The 15,521-nt window shown below is 38.6% G+C and overlaps 1 protein-coding gene across 1 annotated transcript in view; it reads right to left on the bottom strand.

The window, feature by feature from the left end:
- The window catches only part of LOC105916836 (aarF domain-containing protein kinase 1), a gene marked incomplete at its 5' end in the record, with an annotated part of 67,815 nt that extends 52,378 nt beyond the window's left edge, over positions 1-15,437 (bottom strand). Inside the window, 2 exon segments of the mRNA XM_036131448.1 lie at positions 13,254-13,337; positions 15,333-15,437. Of these exon segments, the coding sequence (XP_035987341.1) occupies positions 13,254-13,337; positions 15,333-15,437 (189 nt within the window).
- Between the last annotated feature and the right edge of the window lie 84 nt (positions 15,438-15,521).

The following is a 15,521-nucleotide window of genomic DNA, read 5'->3' as shown; positions in this document are numbered from 1 at the left end:
TATAATTGCTGGCAGAATGGCACTTAAAAAAAAACAATACAAGCGGTCCTTTGCGATTGCAATATTGTAATGACAACCATTTAAGATTAAACAATTAAACATTAAAGAATCAACAATGAAATCACTACTTCAGCTAAATATTATGAGAAAAATATCAGCCAACAACTAAAAATCAGGAAGGAAATCATTTCAATCAGTCAGATTTCAAAACCAGAGCTGCTCCAACAGTTCTGGTTTTGAGATGGCCTCTGGCCAGTGTGCTGTTCCTTCCCACTGTCTCTAACCTGGGTTGACACCTATATCTCAGCACAAGCAGCTGTTTGAATCAGCCTAGCAGTCACTCAGAAGAAGGAAGGCAGCCAGACCTGGCCCAGGCTGTTCTGACTGTTGAATAACAAAGAGACCGCAATTTTAATACGACAAGAGGGAAACCTTAGATAAATTGTTAAGCAGAATCTGAATTACTCTGTCTTTTGGATTAAGGGGAAAAAAACATAATTATGCAGGAATTTAACGCCTGCAGATTAAGGTTACAAAGTGGATTTGATGCACACCAAAAACTTAACTAAAACATATTTTAAGAAAAAAAAAACAGATCTCAAAAGGTTTCTTACCTAATTGGGAAAAAACGTTTTGATGGACTGAAAGGATCGGTCTAAGTTTTCAGTCACAACGCTCTGGGAGCCAGCACTTAAAGAGAAGTAGACATCATGAGGGCCTGATCAACCAATCAGAAGTGGCTTCGGGGTCACGTTCAGCAGACAAAATCAAATCACAAGTTACAACGACCAGCTCATGACTGCGACGTTTTCACTTTACTAGTTTTCTACAATATGTAGTTGAGAGAAAAACAGGTTTACATTCAAGGCTGGACACCATTAACAAGTAATATTGAAAATTACAATAAAATTCAAAGCTTCTCAATTTCTAAAAAAAATTAAAATAAAAAATTGTTAATTTATATATTGGTTTTGACATAAAATTACACATTAGCAAGGTCATATGCTTTTTTAGAGGTCCCTAGCTGCTACTTTGTGGAATGAAAAGATATTTTGACCAGACACGTTCTAGAAATCAAGAAAATGTCCTAGTTTTACAAGGAAATTTTGAAGGGACCTGGAGAAAAGAACAAATGAAATCATTTTTAAATATTTTCTTTAATGTACCAAATCCACTGGGTCAAACCAGAAGGAATTCAGTAAAGTGACTTGACTGCTCATAAGTGAAAGACTCTGATCTTGCTTCTTCCAACCTTCACGTTAAATTCTGCAGCAACAAAAGCTAACCCAAAACTTGGATTAATGTTTATATCTTTTTAACAAAAAAAAATGTGCATGAACTAAAGGAACAAACAATATTATCCTCAGCATCAATATTTTAACCAGGAAAATAATGCAGCCGAGGAACTCACTTGTAAAACCTCTCTTATCTGGGGTGAAAAGCTGTTTATTGGCAGAGTATCATTAGCTCAGATTGTAATTACCACTACTTGACATGCAGCTGAAAAACCAGAGTTCTCAAAAAACATGTTTGAATCCCAGCAAACGACATCATGTTAAAGCAAAAGGAAACTACATGAAAGAGAAAAAGCAGAGCATTATTTGAACATTTTCAGGACTTTCCAAGGACCAGGTTAGCATCCTTCTTTTATTGGTATGTAGATTTCTCTCTAAGTGCTTTCAGAAACTGCTTTTATAAACGATCACTGATTAGATGATCTTGTGCGGAGGGTTGCAGAGCCCTGCAGCCATTTGTAATAGCTTCTGTATTTTGTGGATAAGAAAGCCAGTTAAATCATATATGCAAAATAAAGAAAAAAAATACAGTAGAGCTCAGTATCAGAAAAGCAGCTGATACAGAGCGAGATTTGTTCTCTCTGGTGAAAAGTCACAAATCAATGTTAGCCGAGGCTCTGATTTCCTTCCCCTTGGTGGTTCTTTCATATCACTGTGACAACCTCAGACATATTCAGTGTAACGGGGGCAAAAAGCAGCGCTTTATCTTTAACCTCTGGGCGGTGCTGAGACAGAGGCTGCATAATGCTGTGCAGATGTGTCGAGTGAATCAGCGTTTTTGTTCTTTTCATCTCAGCCATGGAAAGCTGCCTTCAAAATGGCTGCTTGCCTAAAGCCGCTCTGCCTCCTGCAGCTGAGGAGGCAAAGGGATCATTAGACATCACTTTCACCAGTTTATCACGTCTCCCTTTGTGCTTTTCCTTTCTCTCCATCAGTTAAAATGAACTTAAACACCTGCAGTGTGCTTTCATCTCCTTACTATACCTTTTTTTTTTTTTTCAATCTAATGCAAAATCTTCCTCTTTGTGTGCCACCACGGCATTTGAAACACATACTCTGGTTCATCATGGAACAAAGAAAATGCACCAGTATGTGGTAGACCAGTATTTTTCAACTAACTTGGATCAAGAAACATCATCATTACGGATGTAGTGTTAACAAACTGGGATAATCTTGACACTTTTTAATACATTTTTAAAAAGCAAGTCCAAGAAGGCGTGGATTTACAGCATAGCGTAAAATCAACAAAAAATGATCTCTGCTTTTTAGCCAATGGCAGAACTTATTTTCCCATACCAACATAATCTCAACCAAAAGTCAAATGGCTCATTAGGTCATCTTAAATGTGATGAAGAACCCAACAGTTTTAAAAAATAATCTTTTATTGGCAAATAAGATATTAAGAACCTTAATTTATATGGTATGATTCAATCTGACCCAAGCAAGATGGGGTTAGTAAAACATTAAAATCAAAACGCACAGGATTCAAGGCCAAATTGTGGTGATTAGATGATTGGGTAACACATGTTTGTTTTTGTTTTTTTATCTTTAGTGGTTAAAGGGAAGAAAATAGACCAGATCTATTCACTGTATCCCTTTTATTTTATTTTTTATTAATTTAAATACAAGAGAAATTCTCAAGCACATAATCTAAGATTGAAAGAACACTGAATAAAAATTAAAAAGTGTACTGTCATTGGGAAACTGATGAGGCCAGTAGATCTTACTGTGCAGTTGCCGAGCATCGACAATGCAGTATGAGGGCAGATTATGCCATCAGAAATGATCTGCTACTGACTAACAGGGAAGCATAAACCTCAAATTTGGTTTATAAAAAGGGCAAATGTCTGGCTTTGCTAGATGTGCAAATTCAATAAGTGAGATATTACTGGATGAGACGACACCTCTTGATTCCCTGAAGATGGCCTTTATATGCAGTTCATGGACCTTAGAGCTGAATGGCTCAGCTACACTCACTGACCAAATGAAGAAAAGCATCCCAGAAGGATTGGTCCACTTGTGTGAGGTAACTTGGTTCCCATGCAGACCAATAGTGGGTAAGTGGGTAATTCCTTTGGCAAAGAGTTACCCTTTCTAGAACAGTGAAACTAAGTAGCCACATTAAGATAGCAAGTTGAATTGTTTGCTCTGTTATTCATGGGATGGGATGGTGAATGCATTCTCTTTCTGATGCTGTTCATCGAGTAACAATTCAGGAGCTGATGGGATGGTAAAGAGTTTATCACGGGTTGCATATTGAATTTGGTGGAGTAACACGGCAATTCTCAGTCGGTGTAAGCTGCCTGGGACAACAACAACAACTTCATGACAAGTGTTTGTGCCATCACCAAATGACCCACCCTGCAACATGCAGAGCTGTAATGTAACCCCTATCAAACTCCATCAACTATGAATAATGCTGTTCGTTTACCATCACTCACCGTTTTTCTATTATTTGCCTGATGCCACAAATGATTATCTGTGGCCTGTTGTAGACAGATACCTCAGCTCCTTGCGTAATTAATAATATACAACTCTATCTCGGGTCTGCATACGGACCGAATTCCACCCAAACTGGATTATCTGTGCGTACTGAATCGCTGTTTTTTTTTTTGTTTGTTTCAGCGAGGGTAAGAAATGTTTCTTAGTTTTAGTGAAATTGAAATGAAAACATTTCTGAGATTTAGACAGATGTGGAGATCCTCCTTTTAGCGCAACATATTCTGCTAATAGGACCAGCAGTGAATAAGCAACACGAGGTAATAGCAGACTTCTGCTTTGCAATTAGACGTTATCCTTTGAAAATGGACAGCAGACAGAAATAACAAGCAGCCCACTAGTGATACAGCCCATGGTGTTGTTAGGTCCTTTATCTTTAAAGTGAGGCTACGTTCAATTACTGTATTTTTAAATCTCTATATTCAAGGCGACCGAACCCCTCCCAACCATGCCCCCCGGCCTCAGTCACCAGTCATGCATTATTCATTTGCATTAAGCAAGCTACATTTAATTTCCCAATCATGTGTTGGCATGGCTTGTAATGAGATGCTAATAGAAGCCTGTACAGCTGGAGAGGGAGAGAGTAGGAGAGAGACAACAGTCAAAGAGGAGCAGGAGAGGATTGCATAATCAGTGCAGAGATAAAGACCTATCTCCGTCGCACAGCACTCTGTGATGTTAATGGTGCTTCTGATGTGCATTTTAATCTGTCTGGTTGTTTTGTCTTTGATTTGACTCAGTGGCATGAAGAGCTGAAGGGCAGGTGGAAGGACCACAAAAGAAAAAAAAAAATGGAGAATTGCAATCCGAGGACGCCACAATCAACAACATAAGAAATAAGAAAATAAGAATAGGAAACATTCCACAGAATCACTGTTTTACTGGATAGGTTGGGATGTTTCACTTCAGAGGGCATTAAAAAAATAAATATATATACTTTTCCCACCAAAATGTTTGCTTGTGTGAGAGGTTCAATAAACAAAATCTCCAGTTTGAAAAATAGCCAAGTTAGAAATTCTCTTTCGCATTCACACAAGCCCTTCAATAAAAAGTTCAGCTTTGAAATGAGTCTCTCAATTCTTTAAGCCCCTATGAATTGACTTAATTTACAGAGAAATTGTTAAAAATTGGACAACACGATATTATAACCAATTTCTATTAAGATGAGAAGGACAGATTGGATTAGGGATCTAAACATTATTAAGATTTTAGAGTGGATTTTAGAGTGGACAGAGCAGTATAACATTAAGACTCTGGAATGGCTTTACAAACCCCTGAATTTATATCAAACATTAACTGGGTAAACTTGAAAGCTAAACAAGGTGCCAGGAATTCAATATTGAACGTTCCATATTCGCACAGGGTCTCTTGGCACTGCACACTTTGTTGGCATTTCTCAAAATTTGTTTAGGGGTGGGGTTATGCTTTTACATGAGGGTAAGTTGCACTTTAAAAGGTGCATTATTCGCACATTATTTGCTAACGGCTATTAGCCTCTCCCAGTAAAACAATGAAGAATGATCCAAGATGCAATGAAAAAAATAAATAAATAAATAAAATAAAAAATAAATAAAAAAAATAAAATAAAAATAGCAAAAAATATATAATTCCAAGAGGGAAAATATTGGAATGTCGCTGTGCATACAGTGTGAATGTTGGTGTTCACTGAAGTGGACACTAAACTTGCGGAGGCTCAGATGTGACCACAGAGTTGACTGACGTGGGTAAATGTTCTAATATGAGGCTCTTAGAGTTGCTGTAGATCGTTGTATTTAATTAATAACGGTTGGTCTTCAATCACGCCGAGCTGCTGCTTTACTGCGAGGCCTTGCAGAGGGCCAGGCTTGGTCCTGCATTATTTAACACTGTTTTAATAATTTAGCAAACCGGCATTTTGATAGTTCTGCGATACTGCCGCTAGATGGCGCCACATTTGTTTATATATGCTCCTCGCACCTGTTGCTGGATTCGATCTAGACTCAAAAGGACAATCAAAACACTATCAGGATGAAGGCTTGGTGTACGTAGCTTTATTTTATCATGATCAAATGGTTTTTGGTCTTTTTTGTAATCATATAACATGGCTATATACACCTTTAAAGAAGCAATAAGCTAAATTTAATTATTTTAGGTAGAAATAATAAAAAAAAAGTGATGTGAAAAACCAAAGGTAATATTTCAGATGGACTATGGTATGACGTCACACCACATCTAAGTTGTTGTCCAGTCTCATTTACAAAGCTGGGCCGGCCCATGAACATGCACACATGTATGTAGATGTGAACAGCTGCCACTAAGTGCTAAGCCCCTTCCTGCCATAAAATGCCACGATAGAGCACCACCCAAGGTCCTTTTGCCAACAAACAGACAACGGTCTGTAGCTCAGACTTTTGTGATTGCGCTTCTGTGCATGCTGACAGGAACAACAATTACACACCAGAAAAAGAAAATCTGCTGGGTTTCCTTAGATAGGAAAACCAATCTGTCAGTGTAATTTGACTTTGTAAAGTGCTTTGAGATGACATGTGCTGTGAATTGGGGCTATTTAAATAAAACTGAATTGAAAACAATTAGTCAGATAACGAGTAGAAGAGAAAACAACAATGTATTTTACCACAAACAAAAATAGTAATGTCTGTTATAGAAATCACTTTTTTGTCCTATTTTTCTTTTCAGTTTAGACTGTATAAATCAACACACAATCCTCCACTATGAGGCTGAAAGGACCGCTGTGGTTAAACTGAGCAAAAAAAAAATAGTATGAATATCGACATCTATATGTCAGTGAGTGGCATGTTCATGGCCTTCACTTGAAGAATCTCATCTTTTTCAGAAACATCTTGTCGGGATCCCCCTAGAGGCTTATTGAGGCGTCAACCAAAAGAAAACATATAAAATACAGCTCAACTTCTTCTTTTAATCCAACTTTGGTCATCTCCGAATAAGCTTTAATAAGGCTACGAATTACTTCAAACTCTCTCTGACTTAAGTAATTTAGTCAGCAGACTCAGATTCTACAGGCATGTTCCATTTCTCATTTGGCAGACTTCAGAGTGTTTGCATGCTTGTTCTGTGATGCTCTCTAATTGGCTGTGAATGGCCCCTGGGGTCGCTCAGGGAAGCCTTTGATGAGGCTCCGACACTGGCTGTTCAAGTGGCTTTTGAATCAAGCTCTTCAGGAGAGGCTGAAAGCAGCTGGCTGTTCTGCCGAGCGATGAACATGCAGCCAGGACGACGAGGAAGAAGTGGAGGAGCACTTGCAGGAGCTCATTAACCATGCAGTCAAACAAGTCGCAAAGAGGGAAATAATTTTAGAAGTCAGTGGGCGCTGACATAATGACTTCATCTGACATGCAGGATTTACATGGATTTAACCTGCTTTTTCATATTGACTGCCTGGATTATAGTAGATGATCCAATGGAGGTTGAGTGATTTCTCAGCTCTTGTTTTTGTTTTTCTTTTGGGAAAATGCCAGACTTTTGGATGCTGTGTGTGTGCTGGAGACCTTAATTTGTGCCCAATGTTGCCTTGTTTTAAACTCATGTGACTTTTTGTGTCATATTCATAAGTAATAACTGCACAAGGTTAAGTAGAGCGACTAGAGTTAAACTGAGTAAAAGAGCAGCCGGTGTCCAAAGAAAAAAATCTAAAAGCTTGGACAACTATTGATTAAGACAATTGCTCAGGGAGCGTGTTCACAGCCAAGGAGTCTATTTAAAAGAAAATGCTTCCAGAAAGACTGTAGAAGTTTAATGCCTCTTTAGGTCGAGCCGAGAATCTGTTGGGAATCTGTTCACAATCTGTTAAAGAACCTGTTTAGAGTCAGACGTTAACAGTTACTTAACATTTAGAGTCCAAGGAATAATTTGTTCAGAATCTGGAATCAGTGTTGAGAATCTGTTCAGATTAGAACTGGTTCAGAATCTGCTGCAAGGCAACAGTGCTAACAACAGCACCACTGTACAGCACCATTGTATTTGAATATATTAACTTTATATTCATTGAATGTATGTTGTTTCAACACTTTATTCAAAGTGTTTTGTTCCCCAAAACGAGATAAGCTTGTGTTTTCTTTTTTTCTTATAATAAAGCAGACTTTATTAAGTCATTGACCTACTATCTCTACCTGTGGTCCTTTGAGTCCGCAGAAGCAAAAAAAAAGAAGAAGAATGAGCTGCAGCTCTGAAGCCTCACCTCTTTGACTTCAGGATAATTAGGAGCTGAGCCTCCTCTCTGGAATAAATCAGCAACATGCATTAATTCTAATCAGCGTGTGCAGCCAGGCTTGACCGGCGCAGCCCGAGGGGCAGGAGCACTTGTCTGAGTGTTTGAGTCCCATCCACATGGCCAGCCATGCTGAACTGTGCTCTTCAAGGTTCACTGCAGTATTCCTGCACCACCACCAAACAGCAGCAGAGCTCCAAAGACGGGAAGCAGGTTGTTTCTGACCTTTTTTTTTTTTTTTTCTCCGCAGAGCCGACTTGAATGATCCTGACCGACCTTTTGAGAAGCACCTGTACGCAGCATGCAGCACATCGGGAGACGATTAAACTCACCACGCAAACTGTCACACTGCCGGTGGTGCTCTCCTCAACATAACAGATTGGTAACACAACAGCTTTAAAGAAACATCTCACATAGCGTATTGATTCAGCAGCAGGAGATAACTCTAGGATTTATTTTATCATGAAAACAAAGCTTTATGGAATAAGGACAGTGATTCTCAAAAGTTCTGCTCAAGACAGGCCGGGCACAAGAACACTTCCTGATGTTTATGGGTTTTTTTTTTTTTAATAATTTATCTGCAGGTGGAACTAATGTATAGTCTTCAAATGTTGCAACCGGGACTTGATTTGGAGTTACGCAATCAATTAATCCGTGTTTCTATGGTGACAGGATGAGAAGCATCATAGCGCAAGCACCCGTCTTTAACTTCCAGAGCTCCACCGGTGAAAGGCTCCCACAAAGCTAGTCTGTCTAGCTGCCGTCAAATCGCAGCAGCGCAGGAGATGTTTATTTCCTCCACAGTTTTCAAAAGAAAAGTGCTTCCCCGTGTGCAAAGGCACAGGTAGGGGCCATTCTGAGTAATAATGACGGTGTAAAAATGTTTGAAACAGTGTAAACAGAGAGAGAGAGGACATAAGGAGAGGGAAAGAGAAAGACATGCGGAAAGATACCTGTTGCTAAAGTCACACTGGAAAATGAAATAAAAAGAGACAATATTTCTACCAAGGAAGTGCGTTGAACTCTTCGTTTTTGTAAGTGGATGTGTGAAATATTGATTTTTAGTGGTCTATTGGGTCCTTTGCACAAATGAACTATGATAACACTTTTTCAATTTAAAAGGAGCTATAAGTAATACTGACACCTTGTGGCTCAAATCGGTATAACAGCTTGCCAATCACAAATATCTAATATGCCGTTTTTAAACGGTGTGAAACCCTTCTGAATTTTTACTAACAAAAGGATAGATTGACAATGTATTCTGTTCTATATCTGGGCTGCTTCTCTTACTGGCTTCCATATTAACATGCTACTGCTCTTTTGCCAACATAAAATACGAAATGCTGCGCTCTATCTTGGGAACCTTGGGAAGTCTCATAAGATTGGCTCAGGAACCAGGAAGTAAACAAAGGCTACACACTTACTGTACCTCTAGGTTTGACAGGAGAAAAACTTGACTAAGACATTGTTGATGGAGAGGACCAATTGTTTATAGGGAATGTTACTTCCATCCCAGGTGACAAATGAGAATGATTTAGGTTGACTTTACAGTAAATATCTTACTTATAACTCCATTAACCCATTTAGTTTAATTAAAGGATTATGAAGGGTTAAAGGGACAAATTAAATAAATAAATCATGAAATAAATGTACCACTAAATAATTAAAAGTCCCAATAAATTTAAAAAATTAAATACTATATATTGGTTTTCTTATTTTTGCTGTAAAATTAGTAGAAGTTCTCACTGAAGTGACTGTTTCATACAATCTAACATTGATCATCATATTACAAAACAATACAATGGTGATTTGATCGGTAAATATCAAACTGACACCATCACTACATTATAAACATATTTTCGTCATCCCTCATCTGGAACTAGGATGCATCCGACCGTCTCTGTGACCTTTAGCATATTGGGCACAATAATCTGTTTGGGATCTGAGCATTTATTCCATTCAACCAGCTCAATATCTTTTTTTGCATGCAGGGCATTAACGCTGGATTCTGGGGAAATAATAATCAGCAAATACTGCATCACAAACAGTTCTTTGCAAACTAATAAAATATATTTACCAAATATCTTGCAGCCTTAATGTCAGTGAATACTGCAGTTTATCTGCAGTATGCATTGACTTTTAAGGTTTATAAGATAAATACAATGTGTCCTCACCAAGCTGTAACATCAGTGTTAAATGAATCATGAAAATCCTTTTAATTCAAAGGTGCAAAGAATGTGCCACAAGCTTTTCCATTTCTCATGTTTTCCAGTTTGCAGCTTCAGCAGGATGAACCCCTCTTACTTCCAAAGACAGTTAATAGTTTCATCTCACGAAAGTCAAGAAGAGAACCAGATGATTATTTTCATTTCAAATCTTGGGCTGCAATGGTACACGTCTTAGCACCCAACAGTTGCGGGTGCTGAGACAAAACTGCTATTTTTCCTGATGCAAATGGAAGAGTCAGGCAACAACAACAAAATGACATGAGACAAAGATGGCAAAAAAAGAAATTTCTTTCATTTATTTACAACAAAAACAATTATATAATTATATATAGCAATTATATAAAGGCTTTTGTTGGAGGAAAAAACAACTGATAAAGTGATATGACAGGATCAAAACAGGCTTAAAAGTCCAGCAGCAGGCAAGTGACCGTGGAAGGACACTCGTGTTATGCCAAACCCAATTCTGGCTAGCATCTATTTTTGTGTTTTTTTCTTTATGATGATGAAAATTCTTTCAAAATATTTAAAATCATCAACAATAGAAGGTAGAAGTGTCAACAAAATGAAATTATTACATATTTATTTTTCTATATATATTTATTTTTTCTCTGCAACAGCATTCTAGGACACACTAGGGAGCGCCTCTCCTTCACAGAACATCTAGTCTGTGCAACCATGTTGCAGGGGCACAGGTTTGAGGAACATCACAGGTCATTTCGTGAAGACGCACAGTGCCTTGAAGGCCGACCCAGCTGGAGACAGAACCTGGTCTCATCTACAGCAGATAACCTGTTGTGGTGCTGTGGACCTACTCTAGTTGTTCATGGAGAACAATTTTCAGAGACCGCCACTCTTTTAAAGATCCTCATCATCATCGCACCCGTGACCACCGCAGAAAATGAAAGGTGTTCCTCAACTCTCGGTAAAAACATTTCTCAGAAACACTATGAACCTGGAGAAACTGAATGCGCTGGTCATGCTCTCCGTGGAAAAAGGGAATGTATTTATTTTAGGGCTGGGCAACGATTAAAATATTTAATCGCGATTAATCGCACTGATTAATCGCACTGATTAATCGCGATTAATCGCATTGTATTTACAAACTCCAAGAATGAATTCAAAAGTAGTGTAAAGAGCACTTTTATTTTAATGTTCTGCTGCCATATGAACAAAAGTGTTGTAACATTTGTAGCACTTATCAGTAACACATATTTAGTGTAAAGCTCAACTTAAACATGTAAAACAAAAAATAGCAATAATAATAAATTAAAGCTTATTGCCACTGACAGGGAATTCTCTTTATGGGGAAAAAATCTACCAAAAACAGGCAATTTCTGAGGTAACAGCAGGGAGCAGCATTACCATTTTATGTTTAATACCAAAGTTTAACTTGGCAGTGGTTACAACTAACTTGTTTCTGTCATATTCGATGCTGGAAGAACTTTAAACTGAAATGCTTGCTAACTCGATATGCTTGCGTTTATTTGACGTTGACACGCGGTTTTTTGTTGTTGCTTTCTCGCGCGCATATAGTGAATGGCAGGGGGAAAACAGGCAAAAATACATGGATACTTTGAAACGAGAAGCGACTTCACCGACGGCGTCGATGCAGACACCCCCCCCCCCGCTCCGCTCCGCACAAAACTTGTTCCGGCCGCCAACTCACCGCCTCGCCCCGCCTAAGCTCGCTCGCGGTTCCTGCGGGAAACACCGCCTTCCGCATGTCGGCTTTGTTTTTTTCCGGCCAGCACCTTTCTTCCTCTTTGAATCTGAGGCTGGGCTGACAGCGAGGTTATTGGCGCATTATCGCCACCTACTGTTCTGATTCAAACCCCTACACCGCAGCAACAGACCTTCACAAAATAAAAGCATGTGACCAACATGCGTTAACGCGCGTTAAAGAAAATATCGCCGTTAATAGTCTAATGAGTTAACGCGAAATTAACGCGTTAACTTGCCCAGCCCTAATTTATTTATTTATTTATTTATTTTAAATGATAGATTTCTTTTAGAAACTTGTTGAAATGTTGCTGCCATTAAGGAGACGAGCGCAAAATGTTCATTTAGTTTATTATTGTATTATAATCCATGAACTTTAGTTTGACTCTATCACCACCAGCCGCCACTGATGCAGAGCAATCGCATTACAGACGTCAGAGTCCGGTGTATAGAATCATACAAAGAATACATCAACAAAGTACAATCACTATTCCTATCCAAAACAGGGCAATCATAATTTTTTTTTTTTTGTGTGTGTGTTGAGTGCCATGACAGAAAATGAGTAGATAAAGATACTATTTAAAGCTCTCCACACCGCACTGGAAATACTTATTTAATGCTGTTAAGGCTAACTTCTCTGGACATTTATTCAAACCTTCACATTTTACTTAATTTGTTAAAACAAATTCTTCATTCCCACGTTCCAGAGTTGAGCAACATTGCCACTGTATACCATGAAAACAACTTCAGTGGCAACATCAATAAACTCCAATTGATGATTTTTGCAAACTACGTAAACTAAATATGTGAGGAAACGCTTTGGAGTTTTATCCTCAGTTTTATAATCATCAGAATAAATACCATAACATTTTAAACCTACATTGGCCAGGCCTGACACAGGCTTTGGGAATCCCTATCAAAAATGCTATAGCCCCAATGGTAGGTAGGTGGGGTGGCTGCAACGTTGACCTTAACACAACACTACGGTAGTTGCTTAACAACAAACAACATCTTAGCTATTGGTTTGTATAAGGCAGATAACCAACCCACCTCCTCTGGTAATCTGAAACTTTGCACACATCCAATTTCTTTAATTAAATCTGCCTCTGAGCAGGGAGACAGTTTATTTCATCACGGTAACACGTTGACAAGCAAGCACAGTGAAACGCTCAAAGTTATACTTGGCTACTGCCAGATTGAACAGAAATCCTCTTTAAAACAACCATGCAGAGCAAAGACGATTTCACTTATTATACGAACCACCCTCCATAGAAACTGAACACCTACCTTGGACTTGAGAGCCCAGTACTCCTCTGTGCCGTAGTCCACATGTTTGAACGCTGTCAGATAGTCGTAGCTGATCACTGCCGTCTGAAAATACACGCAAAAACAGGTGAAAATGCAGAATCTTGAGACAATCAAACAGGCAGCAATAAATTAATTCAACATGATTTAAATTTTAACCCCAAAAGCCTCCATTTTGCTTCACCGCTTGGTTCTTGTTTTTATTTGATGCTTCTATTGCTTAGGAGATCGAGGTCAGCAGTTCCTGGAGGTCATTTGGATATCAGGATTTTCCGGCCGATTTTGCCCCGATCTCGCCCTTTCGAGAGGCGCCGATTATCGCCGTCTCTTAAAATAATCTTAAGAGATCATCGTGTGTGGTGTTTTAAGAACGATCAGGTCCGCTCAGTGGAACGTCGGCACCGCTCCGACCTCAAATCAGGGATATTCAACACGTTGGTTTGTCTTGTCCCGACATCCTACCGTGTGGGGTGTCTCCCGAAGACAAATGAGCAGGCAGCCTGCTGAATGACACCAGAAAGCTAGGTGAGGGATTCCCCGAGAGAGGAAAAAAATAAAAAAAATACGGCTTGCCTCCATTTCACAGTTCAGCAAGCACAGGGCCCCCAGCCTCGTTGTCTCTGCTACTTTAACTGACAGCTTTTCGTTTTATGCTTTTTCTTTGTTAAAATTAGTCCACAGACTATCACCAATATTCTTCCTTGTTGTCCATGTTTATTTACTCCGGACTCACGTTTGATCTTGAGAAGATTTGCAAGATTTCCCATCTGATATCTGAATGATCTTAAGTGAAATCTGTTCAGGTGTGTGGTGTGTTGAGCTTGTCGTCTGACCGGATAAGATTTCTTTATCGGTACTTTTAGGGGCATAGCCAAACTGCCTATTGTTTCCTAATTCTTGGAGAAGGTTTTTTTTTTTTTTTTTTATAATCGACTTCAATCATTTCCTGATACTTGTGGTTTAGAGAACAATTCCAGTCTTAGTTTTAACCCCTTTAAAAAGGAAACATTTTTGCCACAAGATGAGGCACAAGTTAGTTTGAAGTTACAAGTGAAGCCTTTTCTTAGATGTATGCTTAAATCTAGCTCATTGTGTACTACTGATAGCGTCAAACATTTTGTTATATTTTCATTGTTTACTACGGCAGGGCCACCATCTTGTCTTAGAAACATGCATGTTTCCCAGCTTGTATTTAGTTGCACTTTGAATTCAGGTCCACTCCCTGACAAGAAGATTGAAATAAAAGCAAATATTTAAGCAGAATTTCTCAAATTCATTTTTATGAAATAAAAGGTGGAAAAATAAAAAAAAATAATTAATCAGATTTGGTATGGCAAAGTCAGAGACTTTATTTTTAAGCCGTACCACCCAGCCCTATAGAATATTGACACTGATATCTGTCAAAATAACTCGTACTGCTTTAAGAGTGAGACGTAAGTCAAAGACAAACTCTTAAAAAGATGTTTTTTTTTAGAAAAAGCAATGAACTTTTTTTTTCTAAAAAAGGAAATAAAAACATATGTGAATAAAAGCATTTTTATAAAAATGTAATGTATTAGAGTTTATGTCAGCACAACCCGCAGGAGAGAAACATGTAGAAATGAACGACAGTTCATACTAAAAAATACCAAAAGTAGATGTAATTAGTGTGCTACTTGACCCCTGACTTCATCTATTGTCATTTAACTATTATTTGATATATATATATATATATATATATATATATATATATATATATAATATCTATTATATACACATACACACAAACACTGGCACAGTGTTTCTTCTGTTTTATACCTCATGCAACAAATCAAATATGATTTAAAAAAAATTGCTTTTTTTTTTGGATAAAGTTCTGGTTCTAAAAGAAATTCTGTACTTGTGATCATCGGTCTGCAGATATGTTATAAAGCTGGAGTTCACAGAGCTCCATGAACCTTGGTACAGACACGTATCGGCAATAACGCTTCCTCCCCGCACTAACTGTCTCTCGGACGCTGTAATCAAACCCAGACCAGACGTCGTTACATGTGAGAACATCTGAGCTCGATGTGAACTCACGGCAGCTGCGGCTCGTCCGAAGCGGATCACGCTCAGGTCACTGAGGTCCAGCTGCCTGTTGTAGAGGTAGAAACCCGAGGAGGCCAACACTGCTGTGGCCAGAGAGGAGACTTTGAGGAGACCGGCCCGCCATCGGAGGACTGTGGGACGAGAGAGAGAGCAATTTATTTTCAGTGAGTTCCCATATGA

Source organism: Fundulus heteroclitus, unplaced genomic scaffold (genome assembly GCF_011125445.2).
Source record: "Fundulus heteroclitus isolate FHET01 unplaced genomic scaffold, MU-UCD_Fhet_4.1 scaffold_434, whole genome shotgun sequence".
Classification (NCBI taxonomy): Eukaryota; Metazoa; Chordata; class Actinopteri; order Cyprinodontiformes; family Fundulidae; genus Fundulus; species Fundulus heteroclitus.
The sequence above is the reverse complement of the archived record's forward strand: the minus strand, read 5'-3'. Positions and strand labels throughout refer to the sequence as shown.